The sequence below is a fragment of the Podospora pseudopauciseta genome, chromosome 1, assembly GCF_035222475.1.
Source record: "Podospora pseudopauciseta strain CBS 411.78 chromosome 1, whole genome shotgun sequence".
In the NCBI taxonomy this organism is placed as follows: Eukaryota; Fungi; Ascomycota; class Sordariomycetes; order Sordariales; family Podosporaceae; genus Podospora; species Podospora pseudopauciseta.
The window spans coordinates 395,862-414,059 of record NC_085892.1 but is presented as its reverse complement, the minus strand read 5'-3'; the positions used below and the strand labels follow the sequence as shown (position 1 = coordinate 414,059).

Below are 18,198 nucleotides of genomic sequence, written 5' to 3'. Positions count from 1 at the left end.
TACCACCCCCCGAGCCGCCCTGTCGCCTCTTCCACTCTTCAACCACCCCAACCCCACAAACCGATCACCGTTCACAATGAAACCTTCGACAATCACCGCCCTGCTCCTTCCGTGTGTTCTGTCCCTTTCCCTGCCAAGGCAATCCCATAAAACAGTCAGATGGATGCCCTTAGGCGACTCGATAACCGACTATGGCTGCTGGCGAGCCTGGATCTACCTCCGCCTCCAAAATGACCCCGACCTCTACGACTCCGTCGACCTCGTCGGTGGTGAGCGCGCAGGCGAGATCTGCGACGACTCCGAATTCGACCGCGATCACGAAGGACACCCCGGCTTCCCCGCCATCCAAATGGCCAATGAGGGTCGAGTGTCCGAGTGGTTGGCCATGAACCCTGCCGATGTGGTGACTATGCACTTGGGCACAGTGGATATCGTGCGAGGAAAGCCGAGGACGGAGGAGTTGCTACGGGCGTATAGCACGCTTGTGGGGCAGATGAGGGGCCGGAATCCAAATATGAGAATTATCGTGAGTACCGTTGGAATTTTGGCCGGCCAAGAGACTGCAGGATTGACACGAGAAATAGGTGGCGCAGATTATCCCGCTTGGGCTGAGCGCGGAAAAGAACGAGCAGGTCAAAGAGCTGAACAAAGCGATTCCTGCTTGGGCGGCCAGCCAAAACACCACGTCGAGTCCGATCTGGGTCGTCGACTTGTTCACTGGTTTCGATGCCGAGGTGGATTTGTATGATGGTATACATGCCAGCTCGTCCGGGATTCAAAAGATCGCTGATGGGTTCTATCCGGCACTATTGACTGCGATTAGATATGTCCGAGGGGGGGCTGAATTCAGTGTCTTGTAACAGGGCGGCGATGTATTGTTGTGGGAAAGGGAGGAAGCCAAGTGTCATTAAATATCCTATATCCAAAGTCCGCATCGCTTCAGCCGTCGGTATACCGGCCATGTAACGCCTCGACGCCAGTCATTATCCCCATCTCTGGGTTCTCCAAGTTTGTCTTTTTCGCTACGAGGCCGTGTGATCCGACTTTCCTCTACTCGAGGCTCGATCTGAGGCTGGTCCAAACAGTTTACTTCCGAAATTTGATGTGAGTTGTGCTGAGGAACCACTAACGTAGTTCTCATGATTGGATGATCTTTCGATTTCATCATCTTGGCTTCGTGGGGCTGGTCGTGGTCGTTGCGCAGCGGCAACGTGTGATACGGGGATGGTGTACAGCGCCAGTGGATCGCGGCGTGCACTAAATTGGAGCAATGATGGCACATAACGGCCGACCAACGCCCGTAGTGTAGGGGCACAGGCACAAATGATGGCCACATTTGTCTCAATGACGCTGTGTCAGAGCTTGTGTTAGGCCTCTCTCAACGGCGACAGGGGCTTCTAGAAACCTACCTCCATATGTAGTTGATGGCAAATCGATAGGTAAAGTCGTACTTGTCCCACCCCTGTGACACCACTACAACGCGAAATATGCTTATCCCAACAACACTGTTCTTACTGTTAGCATTCCTGTGCTGTCAGCGGCGAAGAAGACATACAATCCGCCAGTACCCAATATCGCGGCAATGGCAGCCTTCTGCGAGAAGCCAATCTTCAACGGTGCCAAAAGCCAAAGCGGCAGGACCAGCAAGATGAAATCGGTAACGCAGTTCAAAATCACGAGCCAGGCGTACCAGGCGTCCCTGTTGATGCACGTGCCCTTGACGTTGCCATCCCAAAAAGATGACATGGGCTGGCATGTGAAAAGGACGCCAAATGCCGCAAGAGAATTGGCGATAACAACGATAACGAGCATGACGTATATAACATGATTGAGAATTCGGGTCGTCGAGAATCGGAGATAGAACACAAGAATTGAGCACTTGATGAAGAGGACCGATAAGTTACTCGTTATGGCGGCAGGAAATCCGGCAAGCTTTTTTTCCATGGTCAGTTGTGTCCGCCTCTCTAGCCCGTGAGGAAGGATTTTGATTACCAAAAGCAAGGTTTTCCCTCTCCAGATGTTGGAATGAAATAGGTAGAAGATATGATACCCCAGACCGAATTTGGTCACTAATCCGTTCGTTGTCAGCGCTCGCTCCAGTCGTGGTATTCCCAAGCGTGCTGCTGAGCAGATGATAGAACGGATTCTGGCGTACTAGCAATGAGGGTGGCAGAGTATAGGACGGACAAGATGACGGCAATGAGAATGAGCCCTAAAGCGCAACCCCGAATTAGCCAACCCCCGCGGTCAAGAGCGGCCACGATCCCAAAAACATACAATCATCCTTGTGGCTCGCGCGCAAGATGGAGCGCGCGGTATACAATCGGAGGACGACAAAGATTATCGCAAAGACCGGGGCCAAAACAGAGGCGAGAATGACGTTGGAAGCGATGTTCTCCGGACTTTTAGTGTTGTCCGGTACGTCGACGTTGAACATCTCGAAGGATCTGGCGGCATGTTGTGCATGTCTCGGTGGGGTGTAGGTGTGTGTAGGCGACACACTCGGTCCAAGCTATAGTAATAGTAGCCCAGAGTTCGATGGTGTTTGTCGAGAGAGTTAGTCCTTTTGGTGCACCAGGGCCTACAGAGTACGCACGGGGAAGAGGATCATGATGAAAGATGGAAGAAGTGGTTTTGCGGCACCACTTCCCACCAAGTCCGCTCCTTGCTCGACTGAATGAAGCTCGCGGTCGAAAATGGTTCACCGGTCCCGACCATTATTGTGATTGGGCCAAGCTCATGCAACAGGCGGGAGCAGGTCTTTCCCCAACCTGGTCTGGCGTTGGGCCGACATGGGCCGATTGCATCTGGTACCACTCATGATTGGGCCAACAAAGACGGCATCCTTCCCCGACACCAGGGATCAGCGCCTCCCAGTCCCAGGAAAGGGTGCTGACAGCGTTAGCACCTGGAGCTTGGCGGCCATTTCGGACATTTGCTTGAGGCCATTTGTTGCGCAGTACGGAGTAAACGTCAAAAGTCCCAGTCAAATGAGGCCTTGAAAGTGGATATCGATCTCGACAGCAACGGCATGCGACTGTGGGAATCCAAGTCCACGGGTGCCTCCAATCTATTCTTATCAAAGATGCCATTCACCCAGTGCCGGGCGGGGACCTGGGTATGTAAACGGCCACCACTTGTATGCAGTGCCGCCCGGCTACATCGTCGACTTGGCCAGTTTTGTGTCTGCCTAGAGATGCCGCCGGCAACTCGAGCGGACTAACCACGATCCGACCAATTCTTTTCCACGTTGCTACTTCGCATGTACGGTACCAGTAAGTTGTATCTCTTGGGTTCATGTACGTTTTAAGCAATGACGATCGATTCGACTGAACTGAACACATCTGGATGACAAAGCATGAATCCCAAGATTTGTTAACGACCGGGGTTGACGAAAGATAATCCACTGGCTTCTGGTAAAGACCGGTGAGAGCACATTGCGTCAAAACGCATGGAATGTGGCGTTGATTAACAGCAGCCTTTTCTGACGAGGGACTTTGGAATTGGCAAAGTTCCGCATCAACAGCTTCAGTCGAACTGGGCTCCCTTCAACTTGACACCTACATCCGGCTGTCGTTCGTTGCCTTTCAACTTTTAGTGCCTTGGATGATCCCAAGGGAGCTCTGTTGGTAGACGAGGTATGATGACTGAGCGCAGAGGACTGCAGAAGTGCTGTGACCAGAGTGTAATCATGATACTCCCCCGAGACTACCTTACACTTCAAAAAGAAGCGGTCTGCAAGGATTTCCTAGTGAGCGTCGCTGGTAGGGCTTGGATTGGGCGTTTGCTTGATGCTTCTTCGACAGATAAAAATGTAAGGAATGACATGAAGCCTGGCCTCAACCAGGATGGGCAGAATATCAGCATGGTGACCGATTTTTGGGTATTTGCATCAAACACAGTCATGCCTGGGCAGTGTTTATATTAATTCAAGGGCTGTCTTCAGGATTGTTAGTGCAACGGTTGACCCGTGTACTTCCTGGTCGAGGGAAATATATTACCGCTTTTAGACTTAAGTGGGGGTGTGTGGTTAGGAGCGCCACCGCCACCCTACCCCCCTGTCAAGACTTAATTTCAGCTTTCAAGTCTTAATTTCGGAGTTGAAATCTGCAATCAAATCGTGATATCTTAGGTATGTAGATAGGCAAGGTAGGTTATAAAACGGCGTCCTTCCCCAATTAAGTTTCTATTACCTCGGTTACCAAGCATCGATCTAATTACCTAGTACTCATGTCATACTTACTCAGTTCCTTAGCATCGGCTGCCGCTTCCGCGGGCTTAATCACTGCAGTTAAATCAACATGGGAGTTATCTCGTATGATAAAGAAGAAATACAAGAAGTGTGACGAACCCCTATCCAGAACCTCTGAAAGGGATATCGGTTGAAGGCACTTCTGAATAATCCTGGTTCGGTGCAGCTAAACAGTGCACAACAAGATGTCTCGATGTAAACACTAGATGCCGTGAATACCACTTGAACTGCATACTGCGGACTGTCTATCTACACCAGCCAGTTCCTCCGTATATATAGACCTTGGAACTCTGAGGTGCTCGCCCTGCTACGGCCTCGATCACTCCTAGCACATTGCATTCTGCAATGTGCTCGTCGTGCTATACCTCTGATCACCCCTAGCACTTTGCATCCTGCAGACTGCTCGTGAGCCTTGGCACCGTAGCACTTCTGTCCATGCCTGATTGGCTGGGCGCCCCGCGTCCCACATATGGCGTAGCCCGCTGTTGGTTTAACTGTGACAAGAAGCGTATGCTGGAGGATCATGTGAACGAAATTAATATCAGATTACGCAGGGCTTTACGGGATGGCCGAATTTCTCACCAAAACTATAGCCTCTGGAAGAAAAAAGTCTTAATGGCAGTCTTAAAACAAAACCGTAGGTTATTATACCTAGAAGTCCAAATGCATCTGCTTACTATAATATCTAAGTGCAGCCTTACTTGACATTAAGTCTTATTTATACTAAGACTAAATTAAATGATATTGAGTTTTGGTTTTCGAGGGTATAATAGCGAATAGTATTTCTTTGAGAAAATAACTAAGTACTTAATAATAAATGTAATGCACTGAAAAGGAACACCGTATTGTCACAGTTAAACCAACAGCGGGCTACGCCACATGTGGGACGCGGGGCGCCCAGCCAATCAGGCATGGACAGAAGTGCTACGGTGCCAAGGCTCACGAGCAGTCTGCAGGATACAAAGTGCTAGGGGTAATTAGAGGTATAGCACGACGAGCATATTGCAGGATGCAATGTGCTAGGAGTGATCGAAGCCGTAGTAGGGCGAGCACCTTAGAGTTCTAAAGTCTATATATACGGAGGAACTAGCTAGTATAGATAGATAGTTCCGCAGTATATAATTTAAATTATATTTACGGTATTTAATATTTATATCGAGATATTTTATTATATACTGTTTAGCTATACCGAATTAAGATTATTTAAAAGTATTTTTAACCGATATCCCTTTTAGAGGTTTTAAATAGGGGTTCGTTATATATTATATATTTATTTTAACTTTATTACGGATAAGTTAAAAGCGTTTTTTTACTATTATAGCCGGACCTAAAAACATTTAAATAGGAGGCGTCCCGCTTAGCCTAGGCGCCGAGGGACCTTCTGCTAGACCTATACCCTTTACTGCAAAGTAGGTTATTAAGCGTCTTAAAAAGCTTAAGGATAAGGCTTAATAAACCTAAAAGTAGATTTTCGCTATCTCGGTTACGTTTAAGTTAACTATTAAATTTCTAGTACCGGAGCGTTATAAAAGAGAAAAAGTAAAGCTTAAAGGATTCTTAATTTAATTTAAAACCTATTTTCGTTAATACCTAAACTAGTTTATTAACGAAAAGTCGAAAATAATTTTCGCGATTACTAAGCTTAAAAATAAAGCTTTTATATAATTCGAGCCTATCCTCGATAACTATTATAAGTAGGAGCCGGAGGATTAGGAAAAGATTATTATAAAATATTTCGAGAATTATTATACCTTTAAGGCTAAACTTAAGAAAGTATTTAGGGAGTATAATAAAGTAAAATACGTATAGGGTAGACTTTTAAGTTTATATTAAACGCGTTTGGTAACCGATTACGCGGCTTAATTAAAAATTAATAACCTATATAACGTTATTAACGATAAAGGATTAATATAACTTTTTTATTATAGCTTTAAAAATAAAATAAAAAATAAATTATATAAAGAAATAAAACCCGATACTATCGATAAATATATTATTATAGTTATACGGATCGACGATCGGTAATTCGAATATCGTATAAAAAAAAAGGAAGTAACGGTAAAGGTAACTATAGTAATAGCTATAAAGAATACTTTAACGGTAACCGCTTTAACGATAAGCGTAAACGAAAATACTTTAGTATTAGCTACTCCGGTATTATATACTTAAAACCGATAAATATTAATATTATATAATAATAAAAGCCGTAAAGCTAAGGCTAAAGTAAAGATAACTTTAAATATTTTAATTATAATAAAGTAAAATACTTTAAAAAAGACTATAAAGTATTTAAACGGCTCGGATAAAAAAAGAAAATCGTATTAATTATTATATCGAAAGGACCGAGGGTTATAAAAATAATAATTATCGGGTATTAATAAAGCGAAACGGTAAACTCCGAAAAAAACTTTAATTAATATGCCGAATAGGAAAATATAAAATTCTAAAAAGTAAAGGAAGTATTAAAAAGGTTAAAAGTAAAGTATAAGAAAGGAAATCTCTAAATATAAATTTTACGGAATTAAATAATATAAATTATTATAAAAATTATTACGGAGATCGTTAAGGATAAAGGTCTCGCGTAAAAACCTATTAAATAAATAATATTAAAAAAATAATATAATAAATATAAAAATACTATTTTATAAAATATATTATAGCCTATAAAGTTTTTATATAAAAGTTAAAAAAAATATTAAAAAAGTAAAAAGATTATTAAAATCGGGATCGCGAAATTATTAAGAAATATATTAATACCTATATAATATATACCCTATAAGGGAAATACGGTATAGCTTTATTCTAAATATCTAGAATATCGGAAAATACTTTAGTTTTAATATATTATATATAGATATATAAAATATTATTAAAGTAAATCGCTATACGGTTATTAGCCGATACGTAAAGTAAGTAAAAAAAATAAATTATAGTTAATTAAAAGGATTATAGCCCGGTAAAAAAAAGCTTAATAGGAAGACCTAAATAATTATATTTTATAAAAGGTTTAGGACCTAATTAAACTAAAGGATAGCCTTTAAATAATATAAATTATATTAAGGTATATAAAGTATTATATTAAATATATAAACGGTTAAAATATAAACGATAATATATATTTATAGGAAAAAATAATATTAAAATAATACTAAAGCTTAAACTACGCTATATATTTATAAAAAAAAATTAAATAATATTATTAAGTTAAAACGCTTAAAATTAAATAAAAGAATTACTATCGAATATAAATATAAAAAAATATTAAAGACGGAAAATAAAAAGAAACTAAGTAAATATAGTTAAAAGATTTTATATTACTAATTAACCCGGAGTAAAAAAACGTTTTTAAACGATATAACCGCTTAGGAAACGACTTATAGCCTTTCGCGAAAGCCGTTAACCTTTAATAGACCACGAATAGTATTTTCGAAGGTATCGGCGTAAGGTAAAGGTATAGGATAATAACCCGGCGCTCGTTAATAAAGTCGCTATTATATAGAAAAAAGGTAAGAAAAATAAATACTTTTAAATTACTATATAATAAAAAGATCTTTAAGTAATAGTATTAATAAATAGTAATATAAAAACGAACTTAATTTCGCTATAATTCGTATATTAGGCTTATATACCGTAAAAGAAAAAGAAAGAATAAATTATTATATAAAGACTATTTTCTACGTAAAAGGTTTATAAGGAAATATTACCCTTAAATATTATAGTCGAAAAAAAAATAATATTAATTATATTCGATATTATAAATATAGGACCTTCGAAGGATATAATCCTAAAGTAATTATAGTATAAAAATTATAATTTAAATATCGATTAGAGAAATAGTAATTATTTATAATTAAAAGAGCTTTAAAAGTATTTAATTAACGATAAAAAATTAAAAATATATACGGAGTAGAGTATAAAATAAATACCCTTTACGGTATTACCGTAAGGAATATAGGAAGTAATAATATATTTTATCGATATAGGCGGTAAAATCGAAAAAGTAAGGTTAACGACGTTAATAGAAATATCGGAGGCTAATAAATATACTTACTATAATAATATAAAAAAAGGTAAAAAAAAGGTAATACCGGTAAAATATCGAGGATATTTAGCTTTTACGGTTAAGTATTTAAAAAGGCTTTTAAAGTAAGGACCGTAGGACTATAAAATTAAATTAAAAGAAGGAGCTAAGTTATAATTATTTAAAGTCTATTATACTAACGATAAGTAAAGTAAAGAGTTACGGAAATATTTAAACGAGAATTTAAAGAGAGAATATATTAGGGAGTTTATATCGCTAGTAGGATACTTTATATTCTTTATATTAAAAAAAGATAGTAGTTTATAACTATATATAGATTACTATTAGTTAAATAACGAAATAGTAAAAAATAATTATCCGTTACCGTTAATATTTAAATTACGGAGTTAATTAATAAAGGTACGATACTTTATATACTTAAATATATCTATCGGGTACGCTTATATACGGATTAAAGAAAGAGACGAATAGAAAATAGCGTTTTATATATTTTATAATTATTTTAAATATCTCGTAATACTATTTAAACTAACTAATACGCCTATAATATTTTAATCTCTCGTTAATTATATAATATAGAAGTACCTTAATAAAATAATAGTATATTATCTCGACGATATTTTTATTTACTTACGTACTTTAAAGGAATATAAGCAGTACGTACGAAAAATATTTAACGCGCTATATAGAGCCGGACTTTTAATTAATAAAGAGAAAAGCGAGTTTTACGTATAGAAGATAGTATATTTAGGATATTTAATATCGTTAAATAAGGTATATATAGAACCGAGGAAAATTATAATAGTTAAGGACTAGCCTACGCTATAGTTATAAATATATGTTAGGAAATTCTTAAGGTTTATAAATTTCTATTAAATATTTATCCGGGTCTATATAGATATTATAAGGCTATTTAATTATTTAATTAAAAAAAACGTAGAGTTCCGGTAAGAGTAGGAAGAAGAATAAGCCTTCCGGGAGCTAAAAAAGGCTATTTTAAAAGACTTAGTACTTAAATTATTAGACTTTAATCGACTATTTAAAGTCGAGGTAAATATATTAAATTATATAATTAATAAATAATTAAGGTAGTAAAACGATAACGGTAAACTATATCCGGTAACTTTTTTTTCGAAGAAACTTAAAGGAGTACGTTAAAATTATTTAATTTATAATAAGGAGCTATTTACTATTATTAAAGCGTTCGAAAAATAAAAATTATATTTTAACGATATTAAATATAAAATATAGGTTTATATAAATTATAAAAACCTATAGTACTTTATTATTACGAAAGTCTTTAACGTATAGTAAATACGATAATTAAAGTTTTTTTCGGAATTTAATTTTTAAATTAATTATAAAAAGGGTTCGGAGAATATTAAGGTAGATACACTTAGCCGGCGAGCCGACTATTATAAAGATATACCTAAAGAGTTGCTATTATTATTTAAAGAGGCGCCCGATAATACTTTTAAGTATCTACTATAGCCGTAAATAGAGTATTATATAATATATTATAAATAAGCTATTTTTAATAGTAAATACTAAAGAAAGTTAAGCGATAATATTATAGAGTAATATTAGTAAGAAAAGCTAGAGCTGTAAAGTATTTAGAAAAATAGTTAGGAAAAACTATAATATAAAAATCGAGCGTACGTAAGTGTGACGAACCCCTATCTAAAACCTCTAAAAGGGATATCGGTTAAAGGTACTTCTAAATAATCTTAGTTCGGTATAGCTAAATAGTATATAATAAAATATCTCGATATAAATATTAAATACCGTAAATATAATTTAAATTATATATTATAGAACTATTTATCTACGCTAGCTAGTTCCTCCGTATATATAGACCTGTGAACCGTGGACCATCGTTTTATATATAGTCCTCGGTCCGCTCCGTATTAGCTAATACTAAACCGTGGACCGTAAGCCTTGCCACGGTCTCCGATCCCTATCTTATTAGTCCGTCTAATTTCTTAGACTATAAGCCCCGCCCGATAGCGCGGTCCAGTCTTAATTAGTCTTTATAGCCCTACTATCTTTTAGAACCGTAATATAATACTTTCTTTTTAGGCTAAAGCCCCTACGGCCTAGTTTTCTTTTATTATTAACGATATTATAAGTCTTTCCTTCTTTCTTTACTTTACCGCTTACTATATTTAACCGCGTATAAAAATATTATTATAAAATTAAATAGTCTTTCGCCTTTACTTTTCAAATCTGCTACCGTAGTATTACCGTAATATCGTATTTTACCTATTTTATTTCCGGAACCCTTTATATTATAGCTCCCGAATCCTTACGGTACGCTAAATATATACGCCGTAAAATTCTATATAACGGGTCTAATATTAGTTCTGCCTATAGATATATTTTCCTTTTTTTCTATATTATAATTAACCGTTCGATAGTAACCTAAACGATAAAAGAGTAGAATAAGCTCGAGCGTAAGGAGTAAAGGTTTAAAGACTAGCTTTCGTAACTAACTATTTAGTTTATCCGGGTAAAACGAATATACCGCTTCCTCTATACTCGTAAAGAGCGTTTCTTCGCGCGGGGTATTTAAAAGGAAAATACTTAGGTAGTATAGTCCGCCGCTACGGCGCCCCCTGCTTTTTTACCGGGTACTCCTACACGGCCGGATACTACTTAAAATACTGTTCCGTAATTTCTTTACGTCCCGGACCCTTCTTTAGGCTTTAACTAGCTTTCCGATTTTTCTTTCGATCCTAACGTAATTAGTCTTTCTTTCCTCGCTACGTTAAATACCGTTAGTAGTACGCCTTTTACTTTCTAAAGTACCTAAGGCGTATAATACTATTTATATTTAGTCCCTTTTATACCTTTTAACTTTATAATATAATATATAATACGTCGACTATTATATCGAAAGCGTAAGTTCGATTCCTATCGAGGTTTTGGCTCCGTCTTATAGTATTTAGCTATAGGTCGGGGCCAAATCTTTTTTATTTATTTAAGCTTTAGTCGGTCCGGATATCGTTAGTAGAATTCTTTTTATTTATTTAAATAATTAAAGTATATTTATAGTTCTTACGAATTATTTATAGCCGGATATTTTAATTAATTAATTAAATATTTTAATTAGCCTCTATTAAACTGTAAATTTAGTATTTTTTTTATATCGTACTTCTTTTCTTCGTCCTCCGTTATTACCTATATATTAGCTTTTTTTACGTATAGTATAGGTTTTAAAAGTAAGATATAAAAGGTATATAACCGTAGACGTATTATACTACGTAACTCCAATTCGAATACCGTTTCCGATATTTTTCTTTTAACTTTAAATAGTTTTACTTTCCTATAGTTTAATTTCTTATTAGATCTTTTAATATATAAATTATATATAGAAAAGAATATTATATTTCCCCCTTTAAGGTAAAGTCCTTTAAGCTTTTTAATATTATAGTATTTTTATATCCTTTCCTTTATAAACTCCAGTTTTTATTTAAGCTTACTATAAAATATATATATCTTATTTACTTTAACCCTAGCCCTAAATACTTTAACCGTAGGTCCTTACCGTAAGTTTGCCTCGTAACCGAAATTCGTAAAGAACGGTATAGCTTTAATCGTCTTAATTAATAATATATTATACGTTAATTATACCGTAGGTAATAATTTAATTTAATCGTCTTATTCGAAATTAATATAATTCCGTAGGTATTATTCTACGATTTAATTAAGCCGTTCCGTTTAACTATTCGTTTAAAGGTAATAAACCGAAAACGCTTTACTTACTACCTTTAGCCTTATTATTAATACTTTTTAAAATTTCAATATAAATTTAATATCGTAATCCGTAATAAATTTCTTTAACTATATATATATTACTATAATATACCATAGTATTATATCCGTTAATTATTTTACCGACTAAATTTCTTTATAAAGTAAGAAATATACTTATTTAATAAGCCTATCGATTACCGTTAATATACTATTATATTTAACGCCGGTTACCGTATCTTTAAACTTTAGTAATTTAATAATAAAGTTTATCGTAACTAAACTTTATAGCCGTTCTACTACTAGTAGTAGCTCTAAAAATCTATAAGGCTTATATCTCGTAACCTTCGTTCTCTCGCACGTATAATATAACTAAATAGCTTCCTTAATATTATCCTTAATCCTTAACTAGTTAAAGTACTACTTAATCTTTTTTATAATCTTAATAATACTTATATATTTTCCGAACTTCGATACGTAAATCTCTATTATTAATACTATTTTATTACCTAACTTTACGTACGCTCGATTTCTATACTATAGTTTTCCCTAATTATCTTTTTAAATACCCTATAGCTCTAGCTTTTCCTATTAATATTACTTTATAATATCGTTACTTAACTTCCTTTAATATTTACTAGAAGTAACTTTCTTACGATATACTATATAATACTTTATTTACGGCTATAATAGATATTTAAAAGTACTATCCGGCGCCTCCTTAAGTAGTAGTAATAACTTCTTAGGTATATCCTTATAGTAGTCGGCTCGCCGGCTAAATATATCTACCCTAGCGTTCTCCGAGCCCTTCTTATAGTTAATTTAAAAATTAAATTCCGAAAGAAACTTTAATTATTATATTTACCGTACGTTAAGGACCTTCGTAATAATAAAGTACCGTAGGTTCTTATAATCCGTATAAACCTATACTTTATACTTAGTACCGCTAAAGTATAGCCTTTACTCCTCGAATATTTCGATAATAGTAAATAGCTTTTTATTATAGATTAAATAGTTCTAACGTACTCCCTCGAGCTTTTTCGAAAAAAAAGTTACCGGGTATAGCTTACCGTTATCGTCTCGCTACCTTAATTATCCACCGATCGTATAGTTTAATATATTTACCTCGACTTTAAATAGTCGACTAGGGTTTAGTAATTTAAATACCGGGTCCTTCAAAATAGCTTTTTTTAGTTTCTAGAAAGCCTACTCCTCTTCCTACTTTTACCGGAACTCTATATCCTTTTTAATTAAATAGTTAAATAGCTTCGCGATACTTATATAACCCCGGATAAATATCCGATAAAAATTTATAAACTTTAAAAATTCCTTAATATATATTTATAACTATAGCGTAAGCTAGTCTTTAATTACCGTAATTTTCCTCGGTTCTATACGTACCTTACTTAGCGATATTAAATATCCTAAGTATACTATTTTTTATATATAAAACTTACTCTTTTCCTTATTAATTAAAAGTCCGGCTCCGTATAGCGCGTCGAGTATCTTTTATATATACTATTTATATTCCTTTAAAGTACGTAAGTAAATAAAAATATTATCGAAATAGTATACTATTATTTTATCGAGGTACTTCCGTATTATATAATTAACGAAAAATTAAAACGTTACGGGTATATTAATTAGCCTAAATAGTATTATAAAATACTTAAAATAATTATAGGGTATGCGAAACGCTATTTTCCATTCGTTTTTTTCTTTAATTTATATATAGGCGTACCCGATAAGTATATTTAAGCGTATAAAGTATCGCGCCTTTATTAATTAACTTTATAATTTAAATATTAATAGTAATAGGTAATTATTTTTTACTATTTTATTATTTAGCTAGCGGTAATTTATATATAGTCGTAAGCTACTATCTTTTTTCGGTACGAAGAATATAGGATATCCTATTAGTAATATAGACTTCTTAATATACTTTCTTTTTAGATTTTTGTTTAAGTACTTTCGTAGCTCTTTACTCTATTTATCGTTAGTATAATAAACTTTAAATAGCCGTAACTTAGCTCCTTCTTTTAATTTAATTTTATAGTCCTACGGTCCTTGCTTTAGAAACCCCTTTAAGTACTTAGCCGTAAAGGTTAAATATCCTTAATATTCTACCGGTACTATTTTTTTCTTACCTTTCTTTACGTTATTATAATAAACGTATTTATTAACCTCTAATATTTTTACTAATATCGTTAACTTTATTTCTTCGATTTTACTGCCTATATTAATAAAATATATTATTACTTTTTATACTTTTTACGGTAGTACCGTAAAGGGTATTTATCTTACACTTTACTCCGTACGTACTCCTGATTTTCTATCGTTAATTAAATACTTTTAAGGTTCTTTTAGTCGTAAGTAGCTACTATCCCTTTAATCGATATTTAAGTTATAGTCTTTATATTATAGTTACTTTAAGATTATATTTTTTAAGGGTTTTATATTTATAATATCGAATATAATTAATATTATTTTTCCTTCGACTATAATATTTAGAGGTAGTATTTCCCTATAGACCTTTTTATAACGAACCCCTATCCAGAACCTCTGAAAGGGATATCGGTTAAAGGTACTTTTAAATAATCTTAGTTCGGTATAGCTAAATAGTACATAATAAAATATCTTAATATAAATACTAAATACCATAAATATAACTTAAATTATATACTATAGAACTATTTATCTACGCTAATTAGTTCCTCCGTATATATAGTCCTTACGTTAAATCTAATATTATTCTAGATCGATTAACTCGACTTTCGATCCTATCGATACTATTACCTCTGGAATTAGCTTTTCTAGATCGATCCTCGATCCTACTAATCCTATTTTAATTAGTTTTTACTTATATATTAACGATTAGTCTGTAGTACGCTCTCTGTCCTATTAAATATTAAGCTATAATACGACGCTCCCCCTCCTAAGCCGAAATTCCGTCGGCCTAATTTACTTTCCTACGTTTATTAATATTTATAAATTTTTTCTTTTTTCCCTTATTTCCTTATACTTTATAATATTTAACTGTATAAGTAAGGCGCGACCTGGTATTAGACTTCCGTACCCGAAGATAGCGGATCGCGACGAGTTACTTACTTTAATACTACGATTTACTACTATTATAAAGCGTGTCTATTCCTTTTATAAAAAACGTAATTTCTTTTATAAAATTTTTTCCTTTATTTCCGAGCGTTACGCTACTTATATATAGTATAACCAGTCCTTTTATAACGTTCGTAGATTATCCGTTTAATAGTTTTATAAAGTTATTATTTAATATAATTAAATAGAGATAGAGATAGTAAAAGTTAAGTCCTAACGCGCTACTTTAGATTAAAAAATTAACCGTTTACGCTTATAGAAACGAATATAGTTTAAGTAAATAGTTACGGCCGTCTCCCGTAACTTTAATAATATAAAAAAGCTAGAGCGTATTAAGTAGGAGGAAGCTACGCTAACTATATAATTTATTTTACTACTTAGTGAAATGGTGAGAAAACACACAAACCAACCACAACACTACAAATATACCCTTAACAGGGTATATGAATGAGCGCACCTCCGTAACAGTAGCTCGCTCGCAGGCCGCACTCCACGTAGGACAAAGAAAAGACTCTATGGGCTCGCAGACCACATAATAAGCACCTGATCGGCCTGATCAGAGGGCCAGAATTGCCTGCACGCGTGTAAGGCACAAAAATATAAAGAAATAAAAGTCGATGATCTCCCTAAAACAGAATGTCCGAAGCAGACCGCTTATATATATAACCCCTGAACCTCCGAATCCTCCGAGAGCCCCACTTCCTTACTTAAACCCTTAGGCCTATAGCCGCACCCTAAACCAAACCTCCCTTCGCATTTAACCACTATAAACTAGTGGGTAAATATATATATAAAAAAAAAAATATTTCTTTTAAGTAAAAAGAAAATATTATTTAGTAAAAAGAAAAGAAAATAATTTAATCCTACTATTCCCTTATTTATTCTCCCTTAATTAGAGAGAGGAGTACCCTTACTTCTCGGATCTCAAAGTATATCTCCGTCCCTATCGAGCTATTATAATCGGCGACCTAACGATCTCCTCCCTTCGTCTTTAAGGAACTCTAAGAGCCCACTCCTATCCTATAAAACAAAGTATATAATTAAGCGAAAAGTATATTATTAGCGACCTTAAATAGTTATAAATAGGGGGCCGGGCAATTACTGGCCTAGAGAAAAGCAGCGAGTCTATCGTTATAGAAGTACGGAGCCTAAAAGGAGTTACTACCCTACTTAATCGTTAAAAGTCGTTTAATACGCTATATAATCTAAACTCTTTGTAATTAGAGAGAAGACCTACGATATACTTATTTCCCTTAATAATAGTAATTAGAGCTAACGGAAAACTAAAGAGTAAAGTAAACCGGGGAAGTAATAGGGATTTAAATAGCGATAAAAGGGTATTTAATAAGTAGAATCCTTCCGTATCTATTAAGTCCTCTAAGCCCCTCCTCCTCCATTTCTTATTACGCACCCTTTAATTAGGTTTATACCTTAAAGACCTTTTTATATAAACTATCTATAACCTTATTATTTTCTTCCCTATAACGCCTATAATCTTATAGTTTCTATAGTAACGATTATCTCTCTAAGCCTTTACTACCGTTAAATCCTCCTCTTTACTATATAAAGTACCTCCCTAAAAGTAAATACGGTAATACTTTAAGACCTAAAGACTACATTTTTATACCCCGCCCTATTTACTATAGGCTAGTTTCCTTACTTTTACGTTAAAGTTATATTAAAAAGTATAACGGATATAAGATATTAAATAAAAAATAGCGTCCGCTTAATACCCCTTCTAATCCTTCGATAAATCTATATAAACTAAAATACTAGTAGTAACGTCGTAAATACTTACTACTTAGTAGCTTCCGGTATTAATATAAATAGGGAGGATTTAATATCGTCGGTTAAAAGTATTATAGTTATCGTTAAGTAGGAAAAAGTATATCGATAACTTTATTATAATAGAGTTTAAAGGTTCTCTAGAGATTTATATATAATACTCGAGGATTCCCTAAAGAAAATACTAAAGAACGTAGGTAAGGACCGAACTAGTAAACTACTACTTAGCCTCTAATTAACTTTAAAGGTTATATATTATATAAATAAAGGAGGCTATATAAATACCGTAAATATAAGTCCGATTAAAAAGTATCGTTATTTTTAAGCTAGGAAAAAAATATTTAATAATATTAATCGAAAATTACTTTACGAAAGTAATATTAATTCAATTAGGCTATTTTCCTATAATATAATCTCCTAGGTCGGTAACTAAATTAAGGCCGAAGCGAATAGGCTAGAAAGTATTATTACTTTAAGGAAGGAAGATACCGCGCGGGAGGCTAAAGCTATAAATTTTATTAATACTTTAAAGGCGCGTTTTCCGTATAATTTTTTTAACGAGATTATTAGGAGGGCCGAATTCCTTATTAGCGGTAAATTCTTCCTATAATATATTATAAATAAACTTCGGAAAAAGCGTTAATAATATTATTCTATAAAAAATTAAAAAAGAGTAACGTATAATGCGATTTATAATTAAAGGGTTATCGAGAGGGAAAAAAAGCTAGCGTTCCTTTTCCTACTTTAGGCCACGTAAATAATAAGTCTTTATTCTTCGCTATTTACCTAGCTTATAAAGTACGATTATTTAATATTTACGTAAACCGTTTAAGAAAAAAAGAATACTCTATTAAGTCTTCCTCCTATTAAAGCCTATAGGATAGGTTATATAGTCCTATCCTCTAGTTATAAATACCCGTATTAGTTCTCTTTACTCCTACTTACTCCTTATCTTTTCCAATACTTATTAATTACTTCCTTATAATAGCCTTTTCTTTCGGGGAATTTATTACTCCGTCTAATTAAGTAGTCGACGATTTTACTACTTAAATATCCATAACCTCTTTTACTAAAAAACTTCTTAGTTAGGTCGAGGGAGTCCTCGACTTTATAGCGTACGACTGGTCCGAGGTTACCATTAACTCTACTCAGGAGCCTTTACTTACTACCCTTACTTATTATCCTACTAACCTTACCCGCGCTCCTAATAATTAAGGCGTTACTTATAAAAAGTACGTTTAGGTCTAACGTC

General features: G+C 34.4%; 2 protein-coding genes across 2 annotated transcripts; one reads left to right on the top strand and one right to left on the bottom strand.

Annotated features, from left to right (window-relative positions):
* Nucleotides 1-76: 76 nt before the first annotated feature.
* On the top strand, nt 77-938 carry QC763_100045 (uncharacterized protein; the record flags this gene model as incomplete). Its single annotated transcript, XM_062906543.1, has 2 exons — nt 77-526; nt 585-938. 2 exons carry the CDS (start codon nt 77-79, stop codon nt 858-860), a joined length of 726 nt encoding a protein of 241 aa, XP_062769514.1. The 3' UTR covers nt 861-938.
* Nucleotides 939-2,084: 1,146 nt separating this feature from the next.
* On the bottom strand, nt 2,085-2,688 carry QC763_100050 (uncharacterized protein; the record flags this gene model as incomplete). Its single annotated transcript, XM_062906544.1, has 2 exons — nt 2,278-2,688; nt 2,085-2,212 (listed from the first exon to the last, which is right to left on the bottom strand). The coding sequence occupies exons 1-2, from the start codon at nt 2,435-2,437 to the stop codon at nt 2,085-2,087; spliced, it is 288 nt and encodes a 95-aa protein (XP_062769513.1). The 5' UTR covers nt 2,438-2,688.
* Between the last annotated feature and the right edge of the window lie 15,510 nt (nt 2,689-18,198).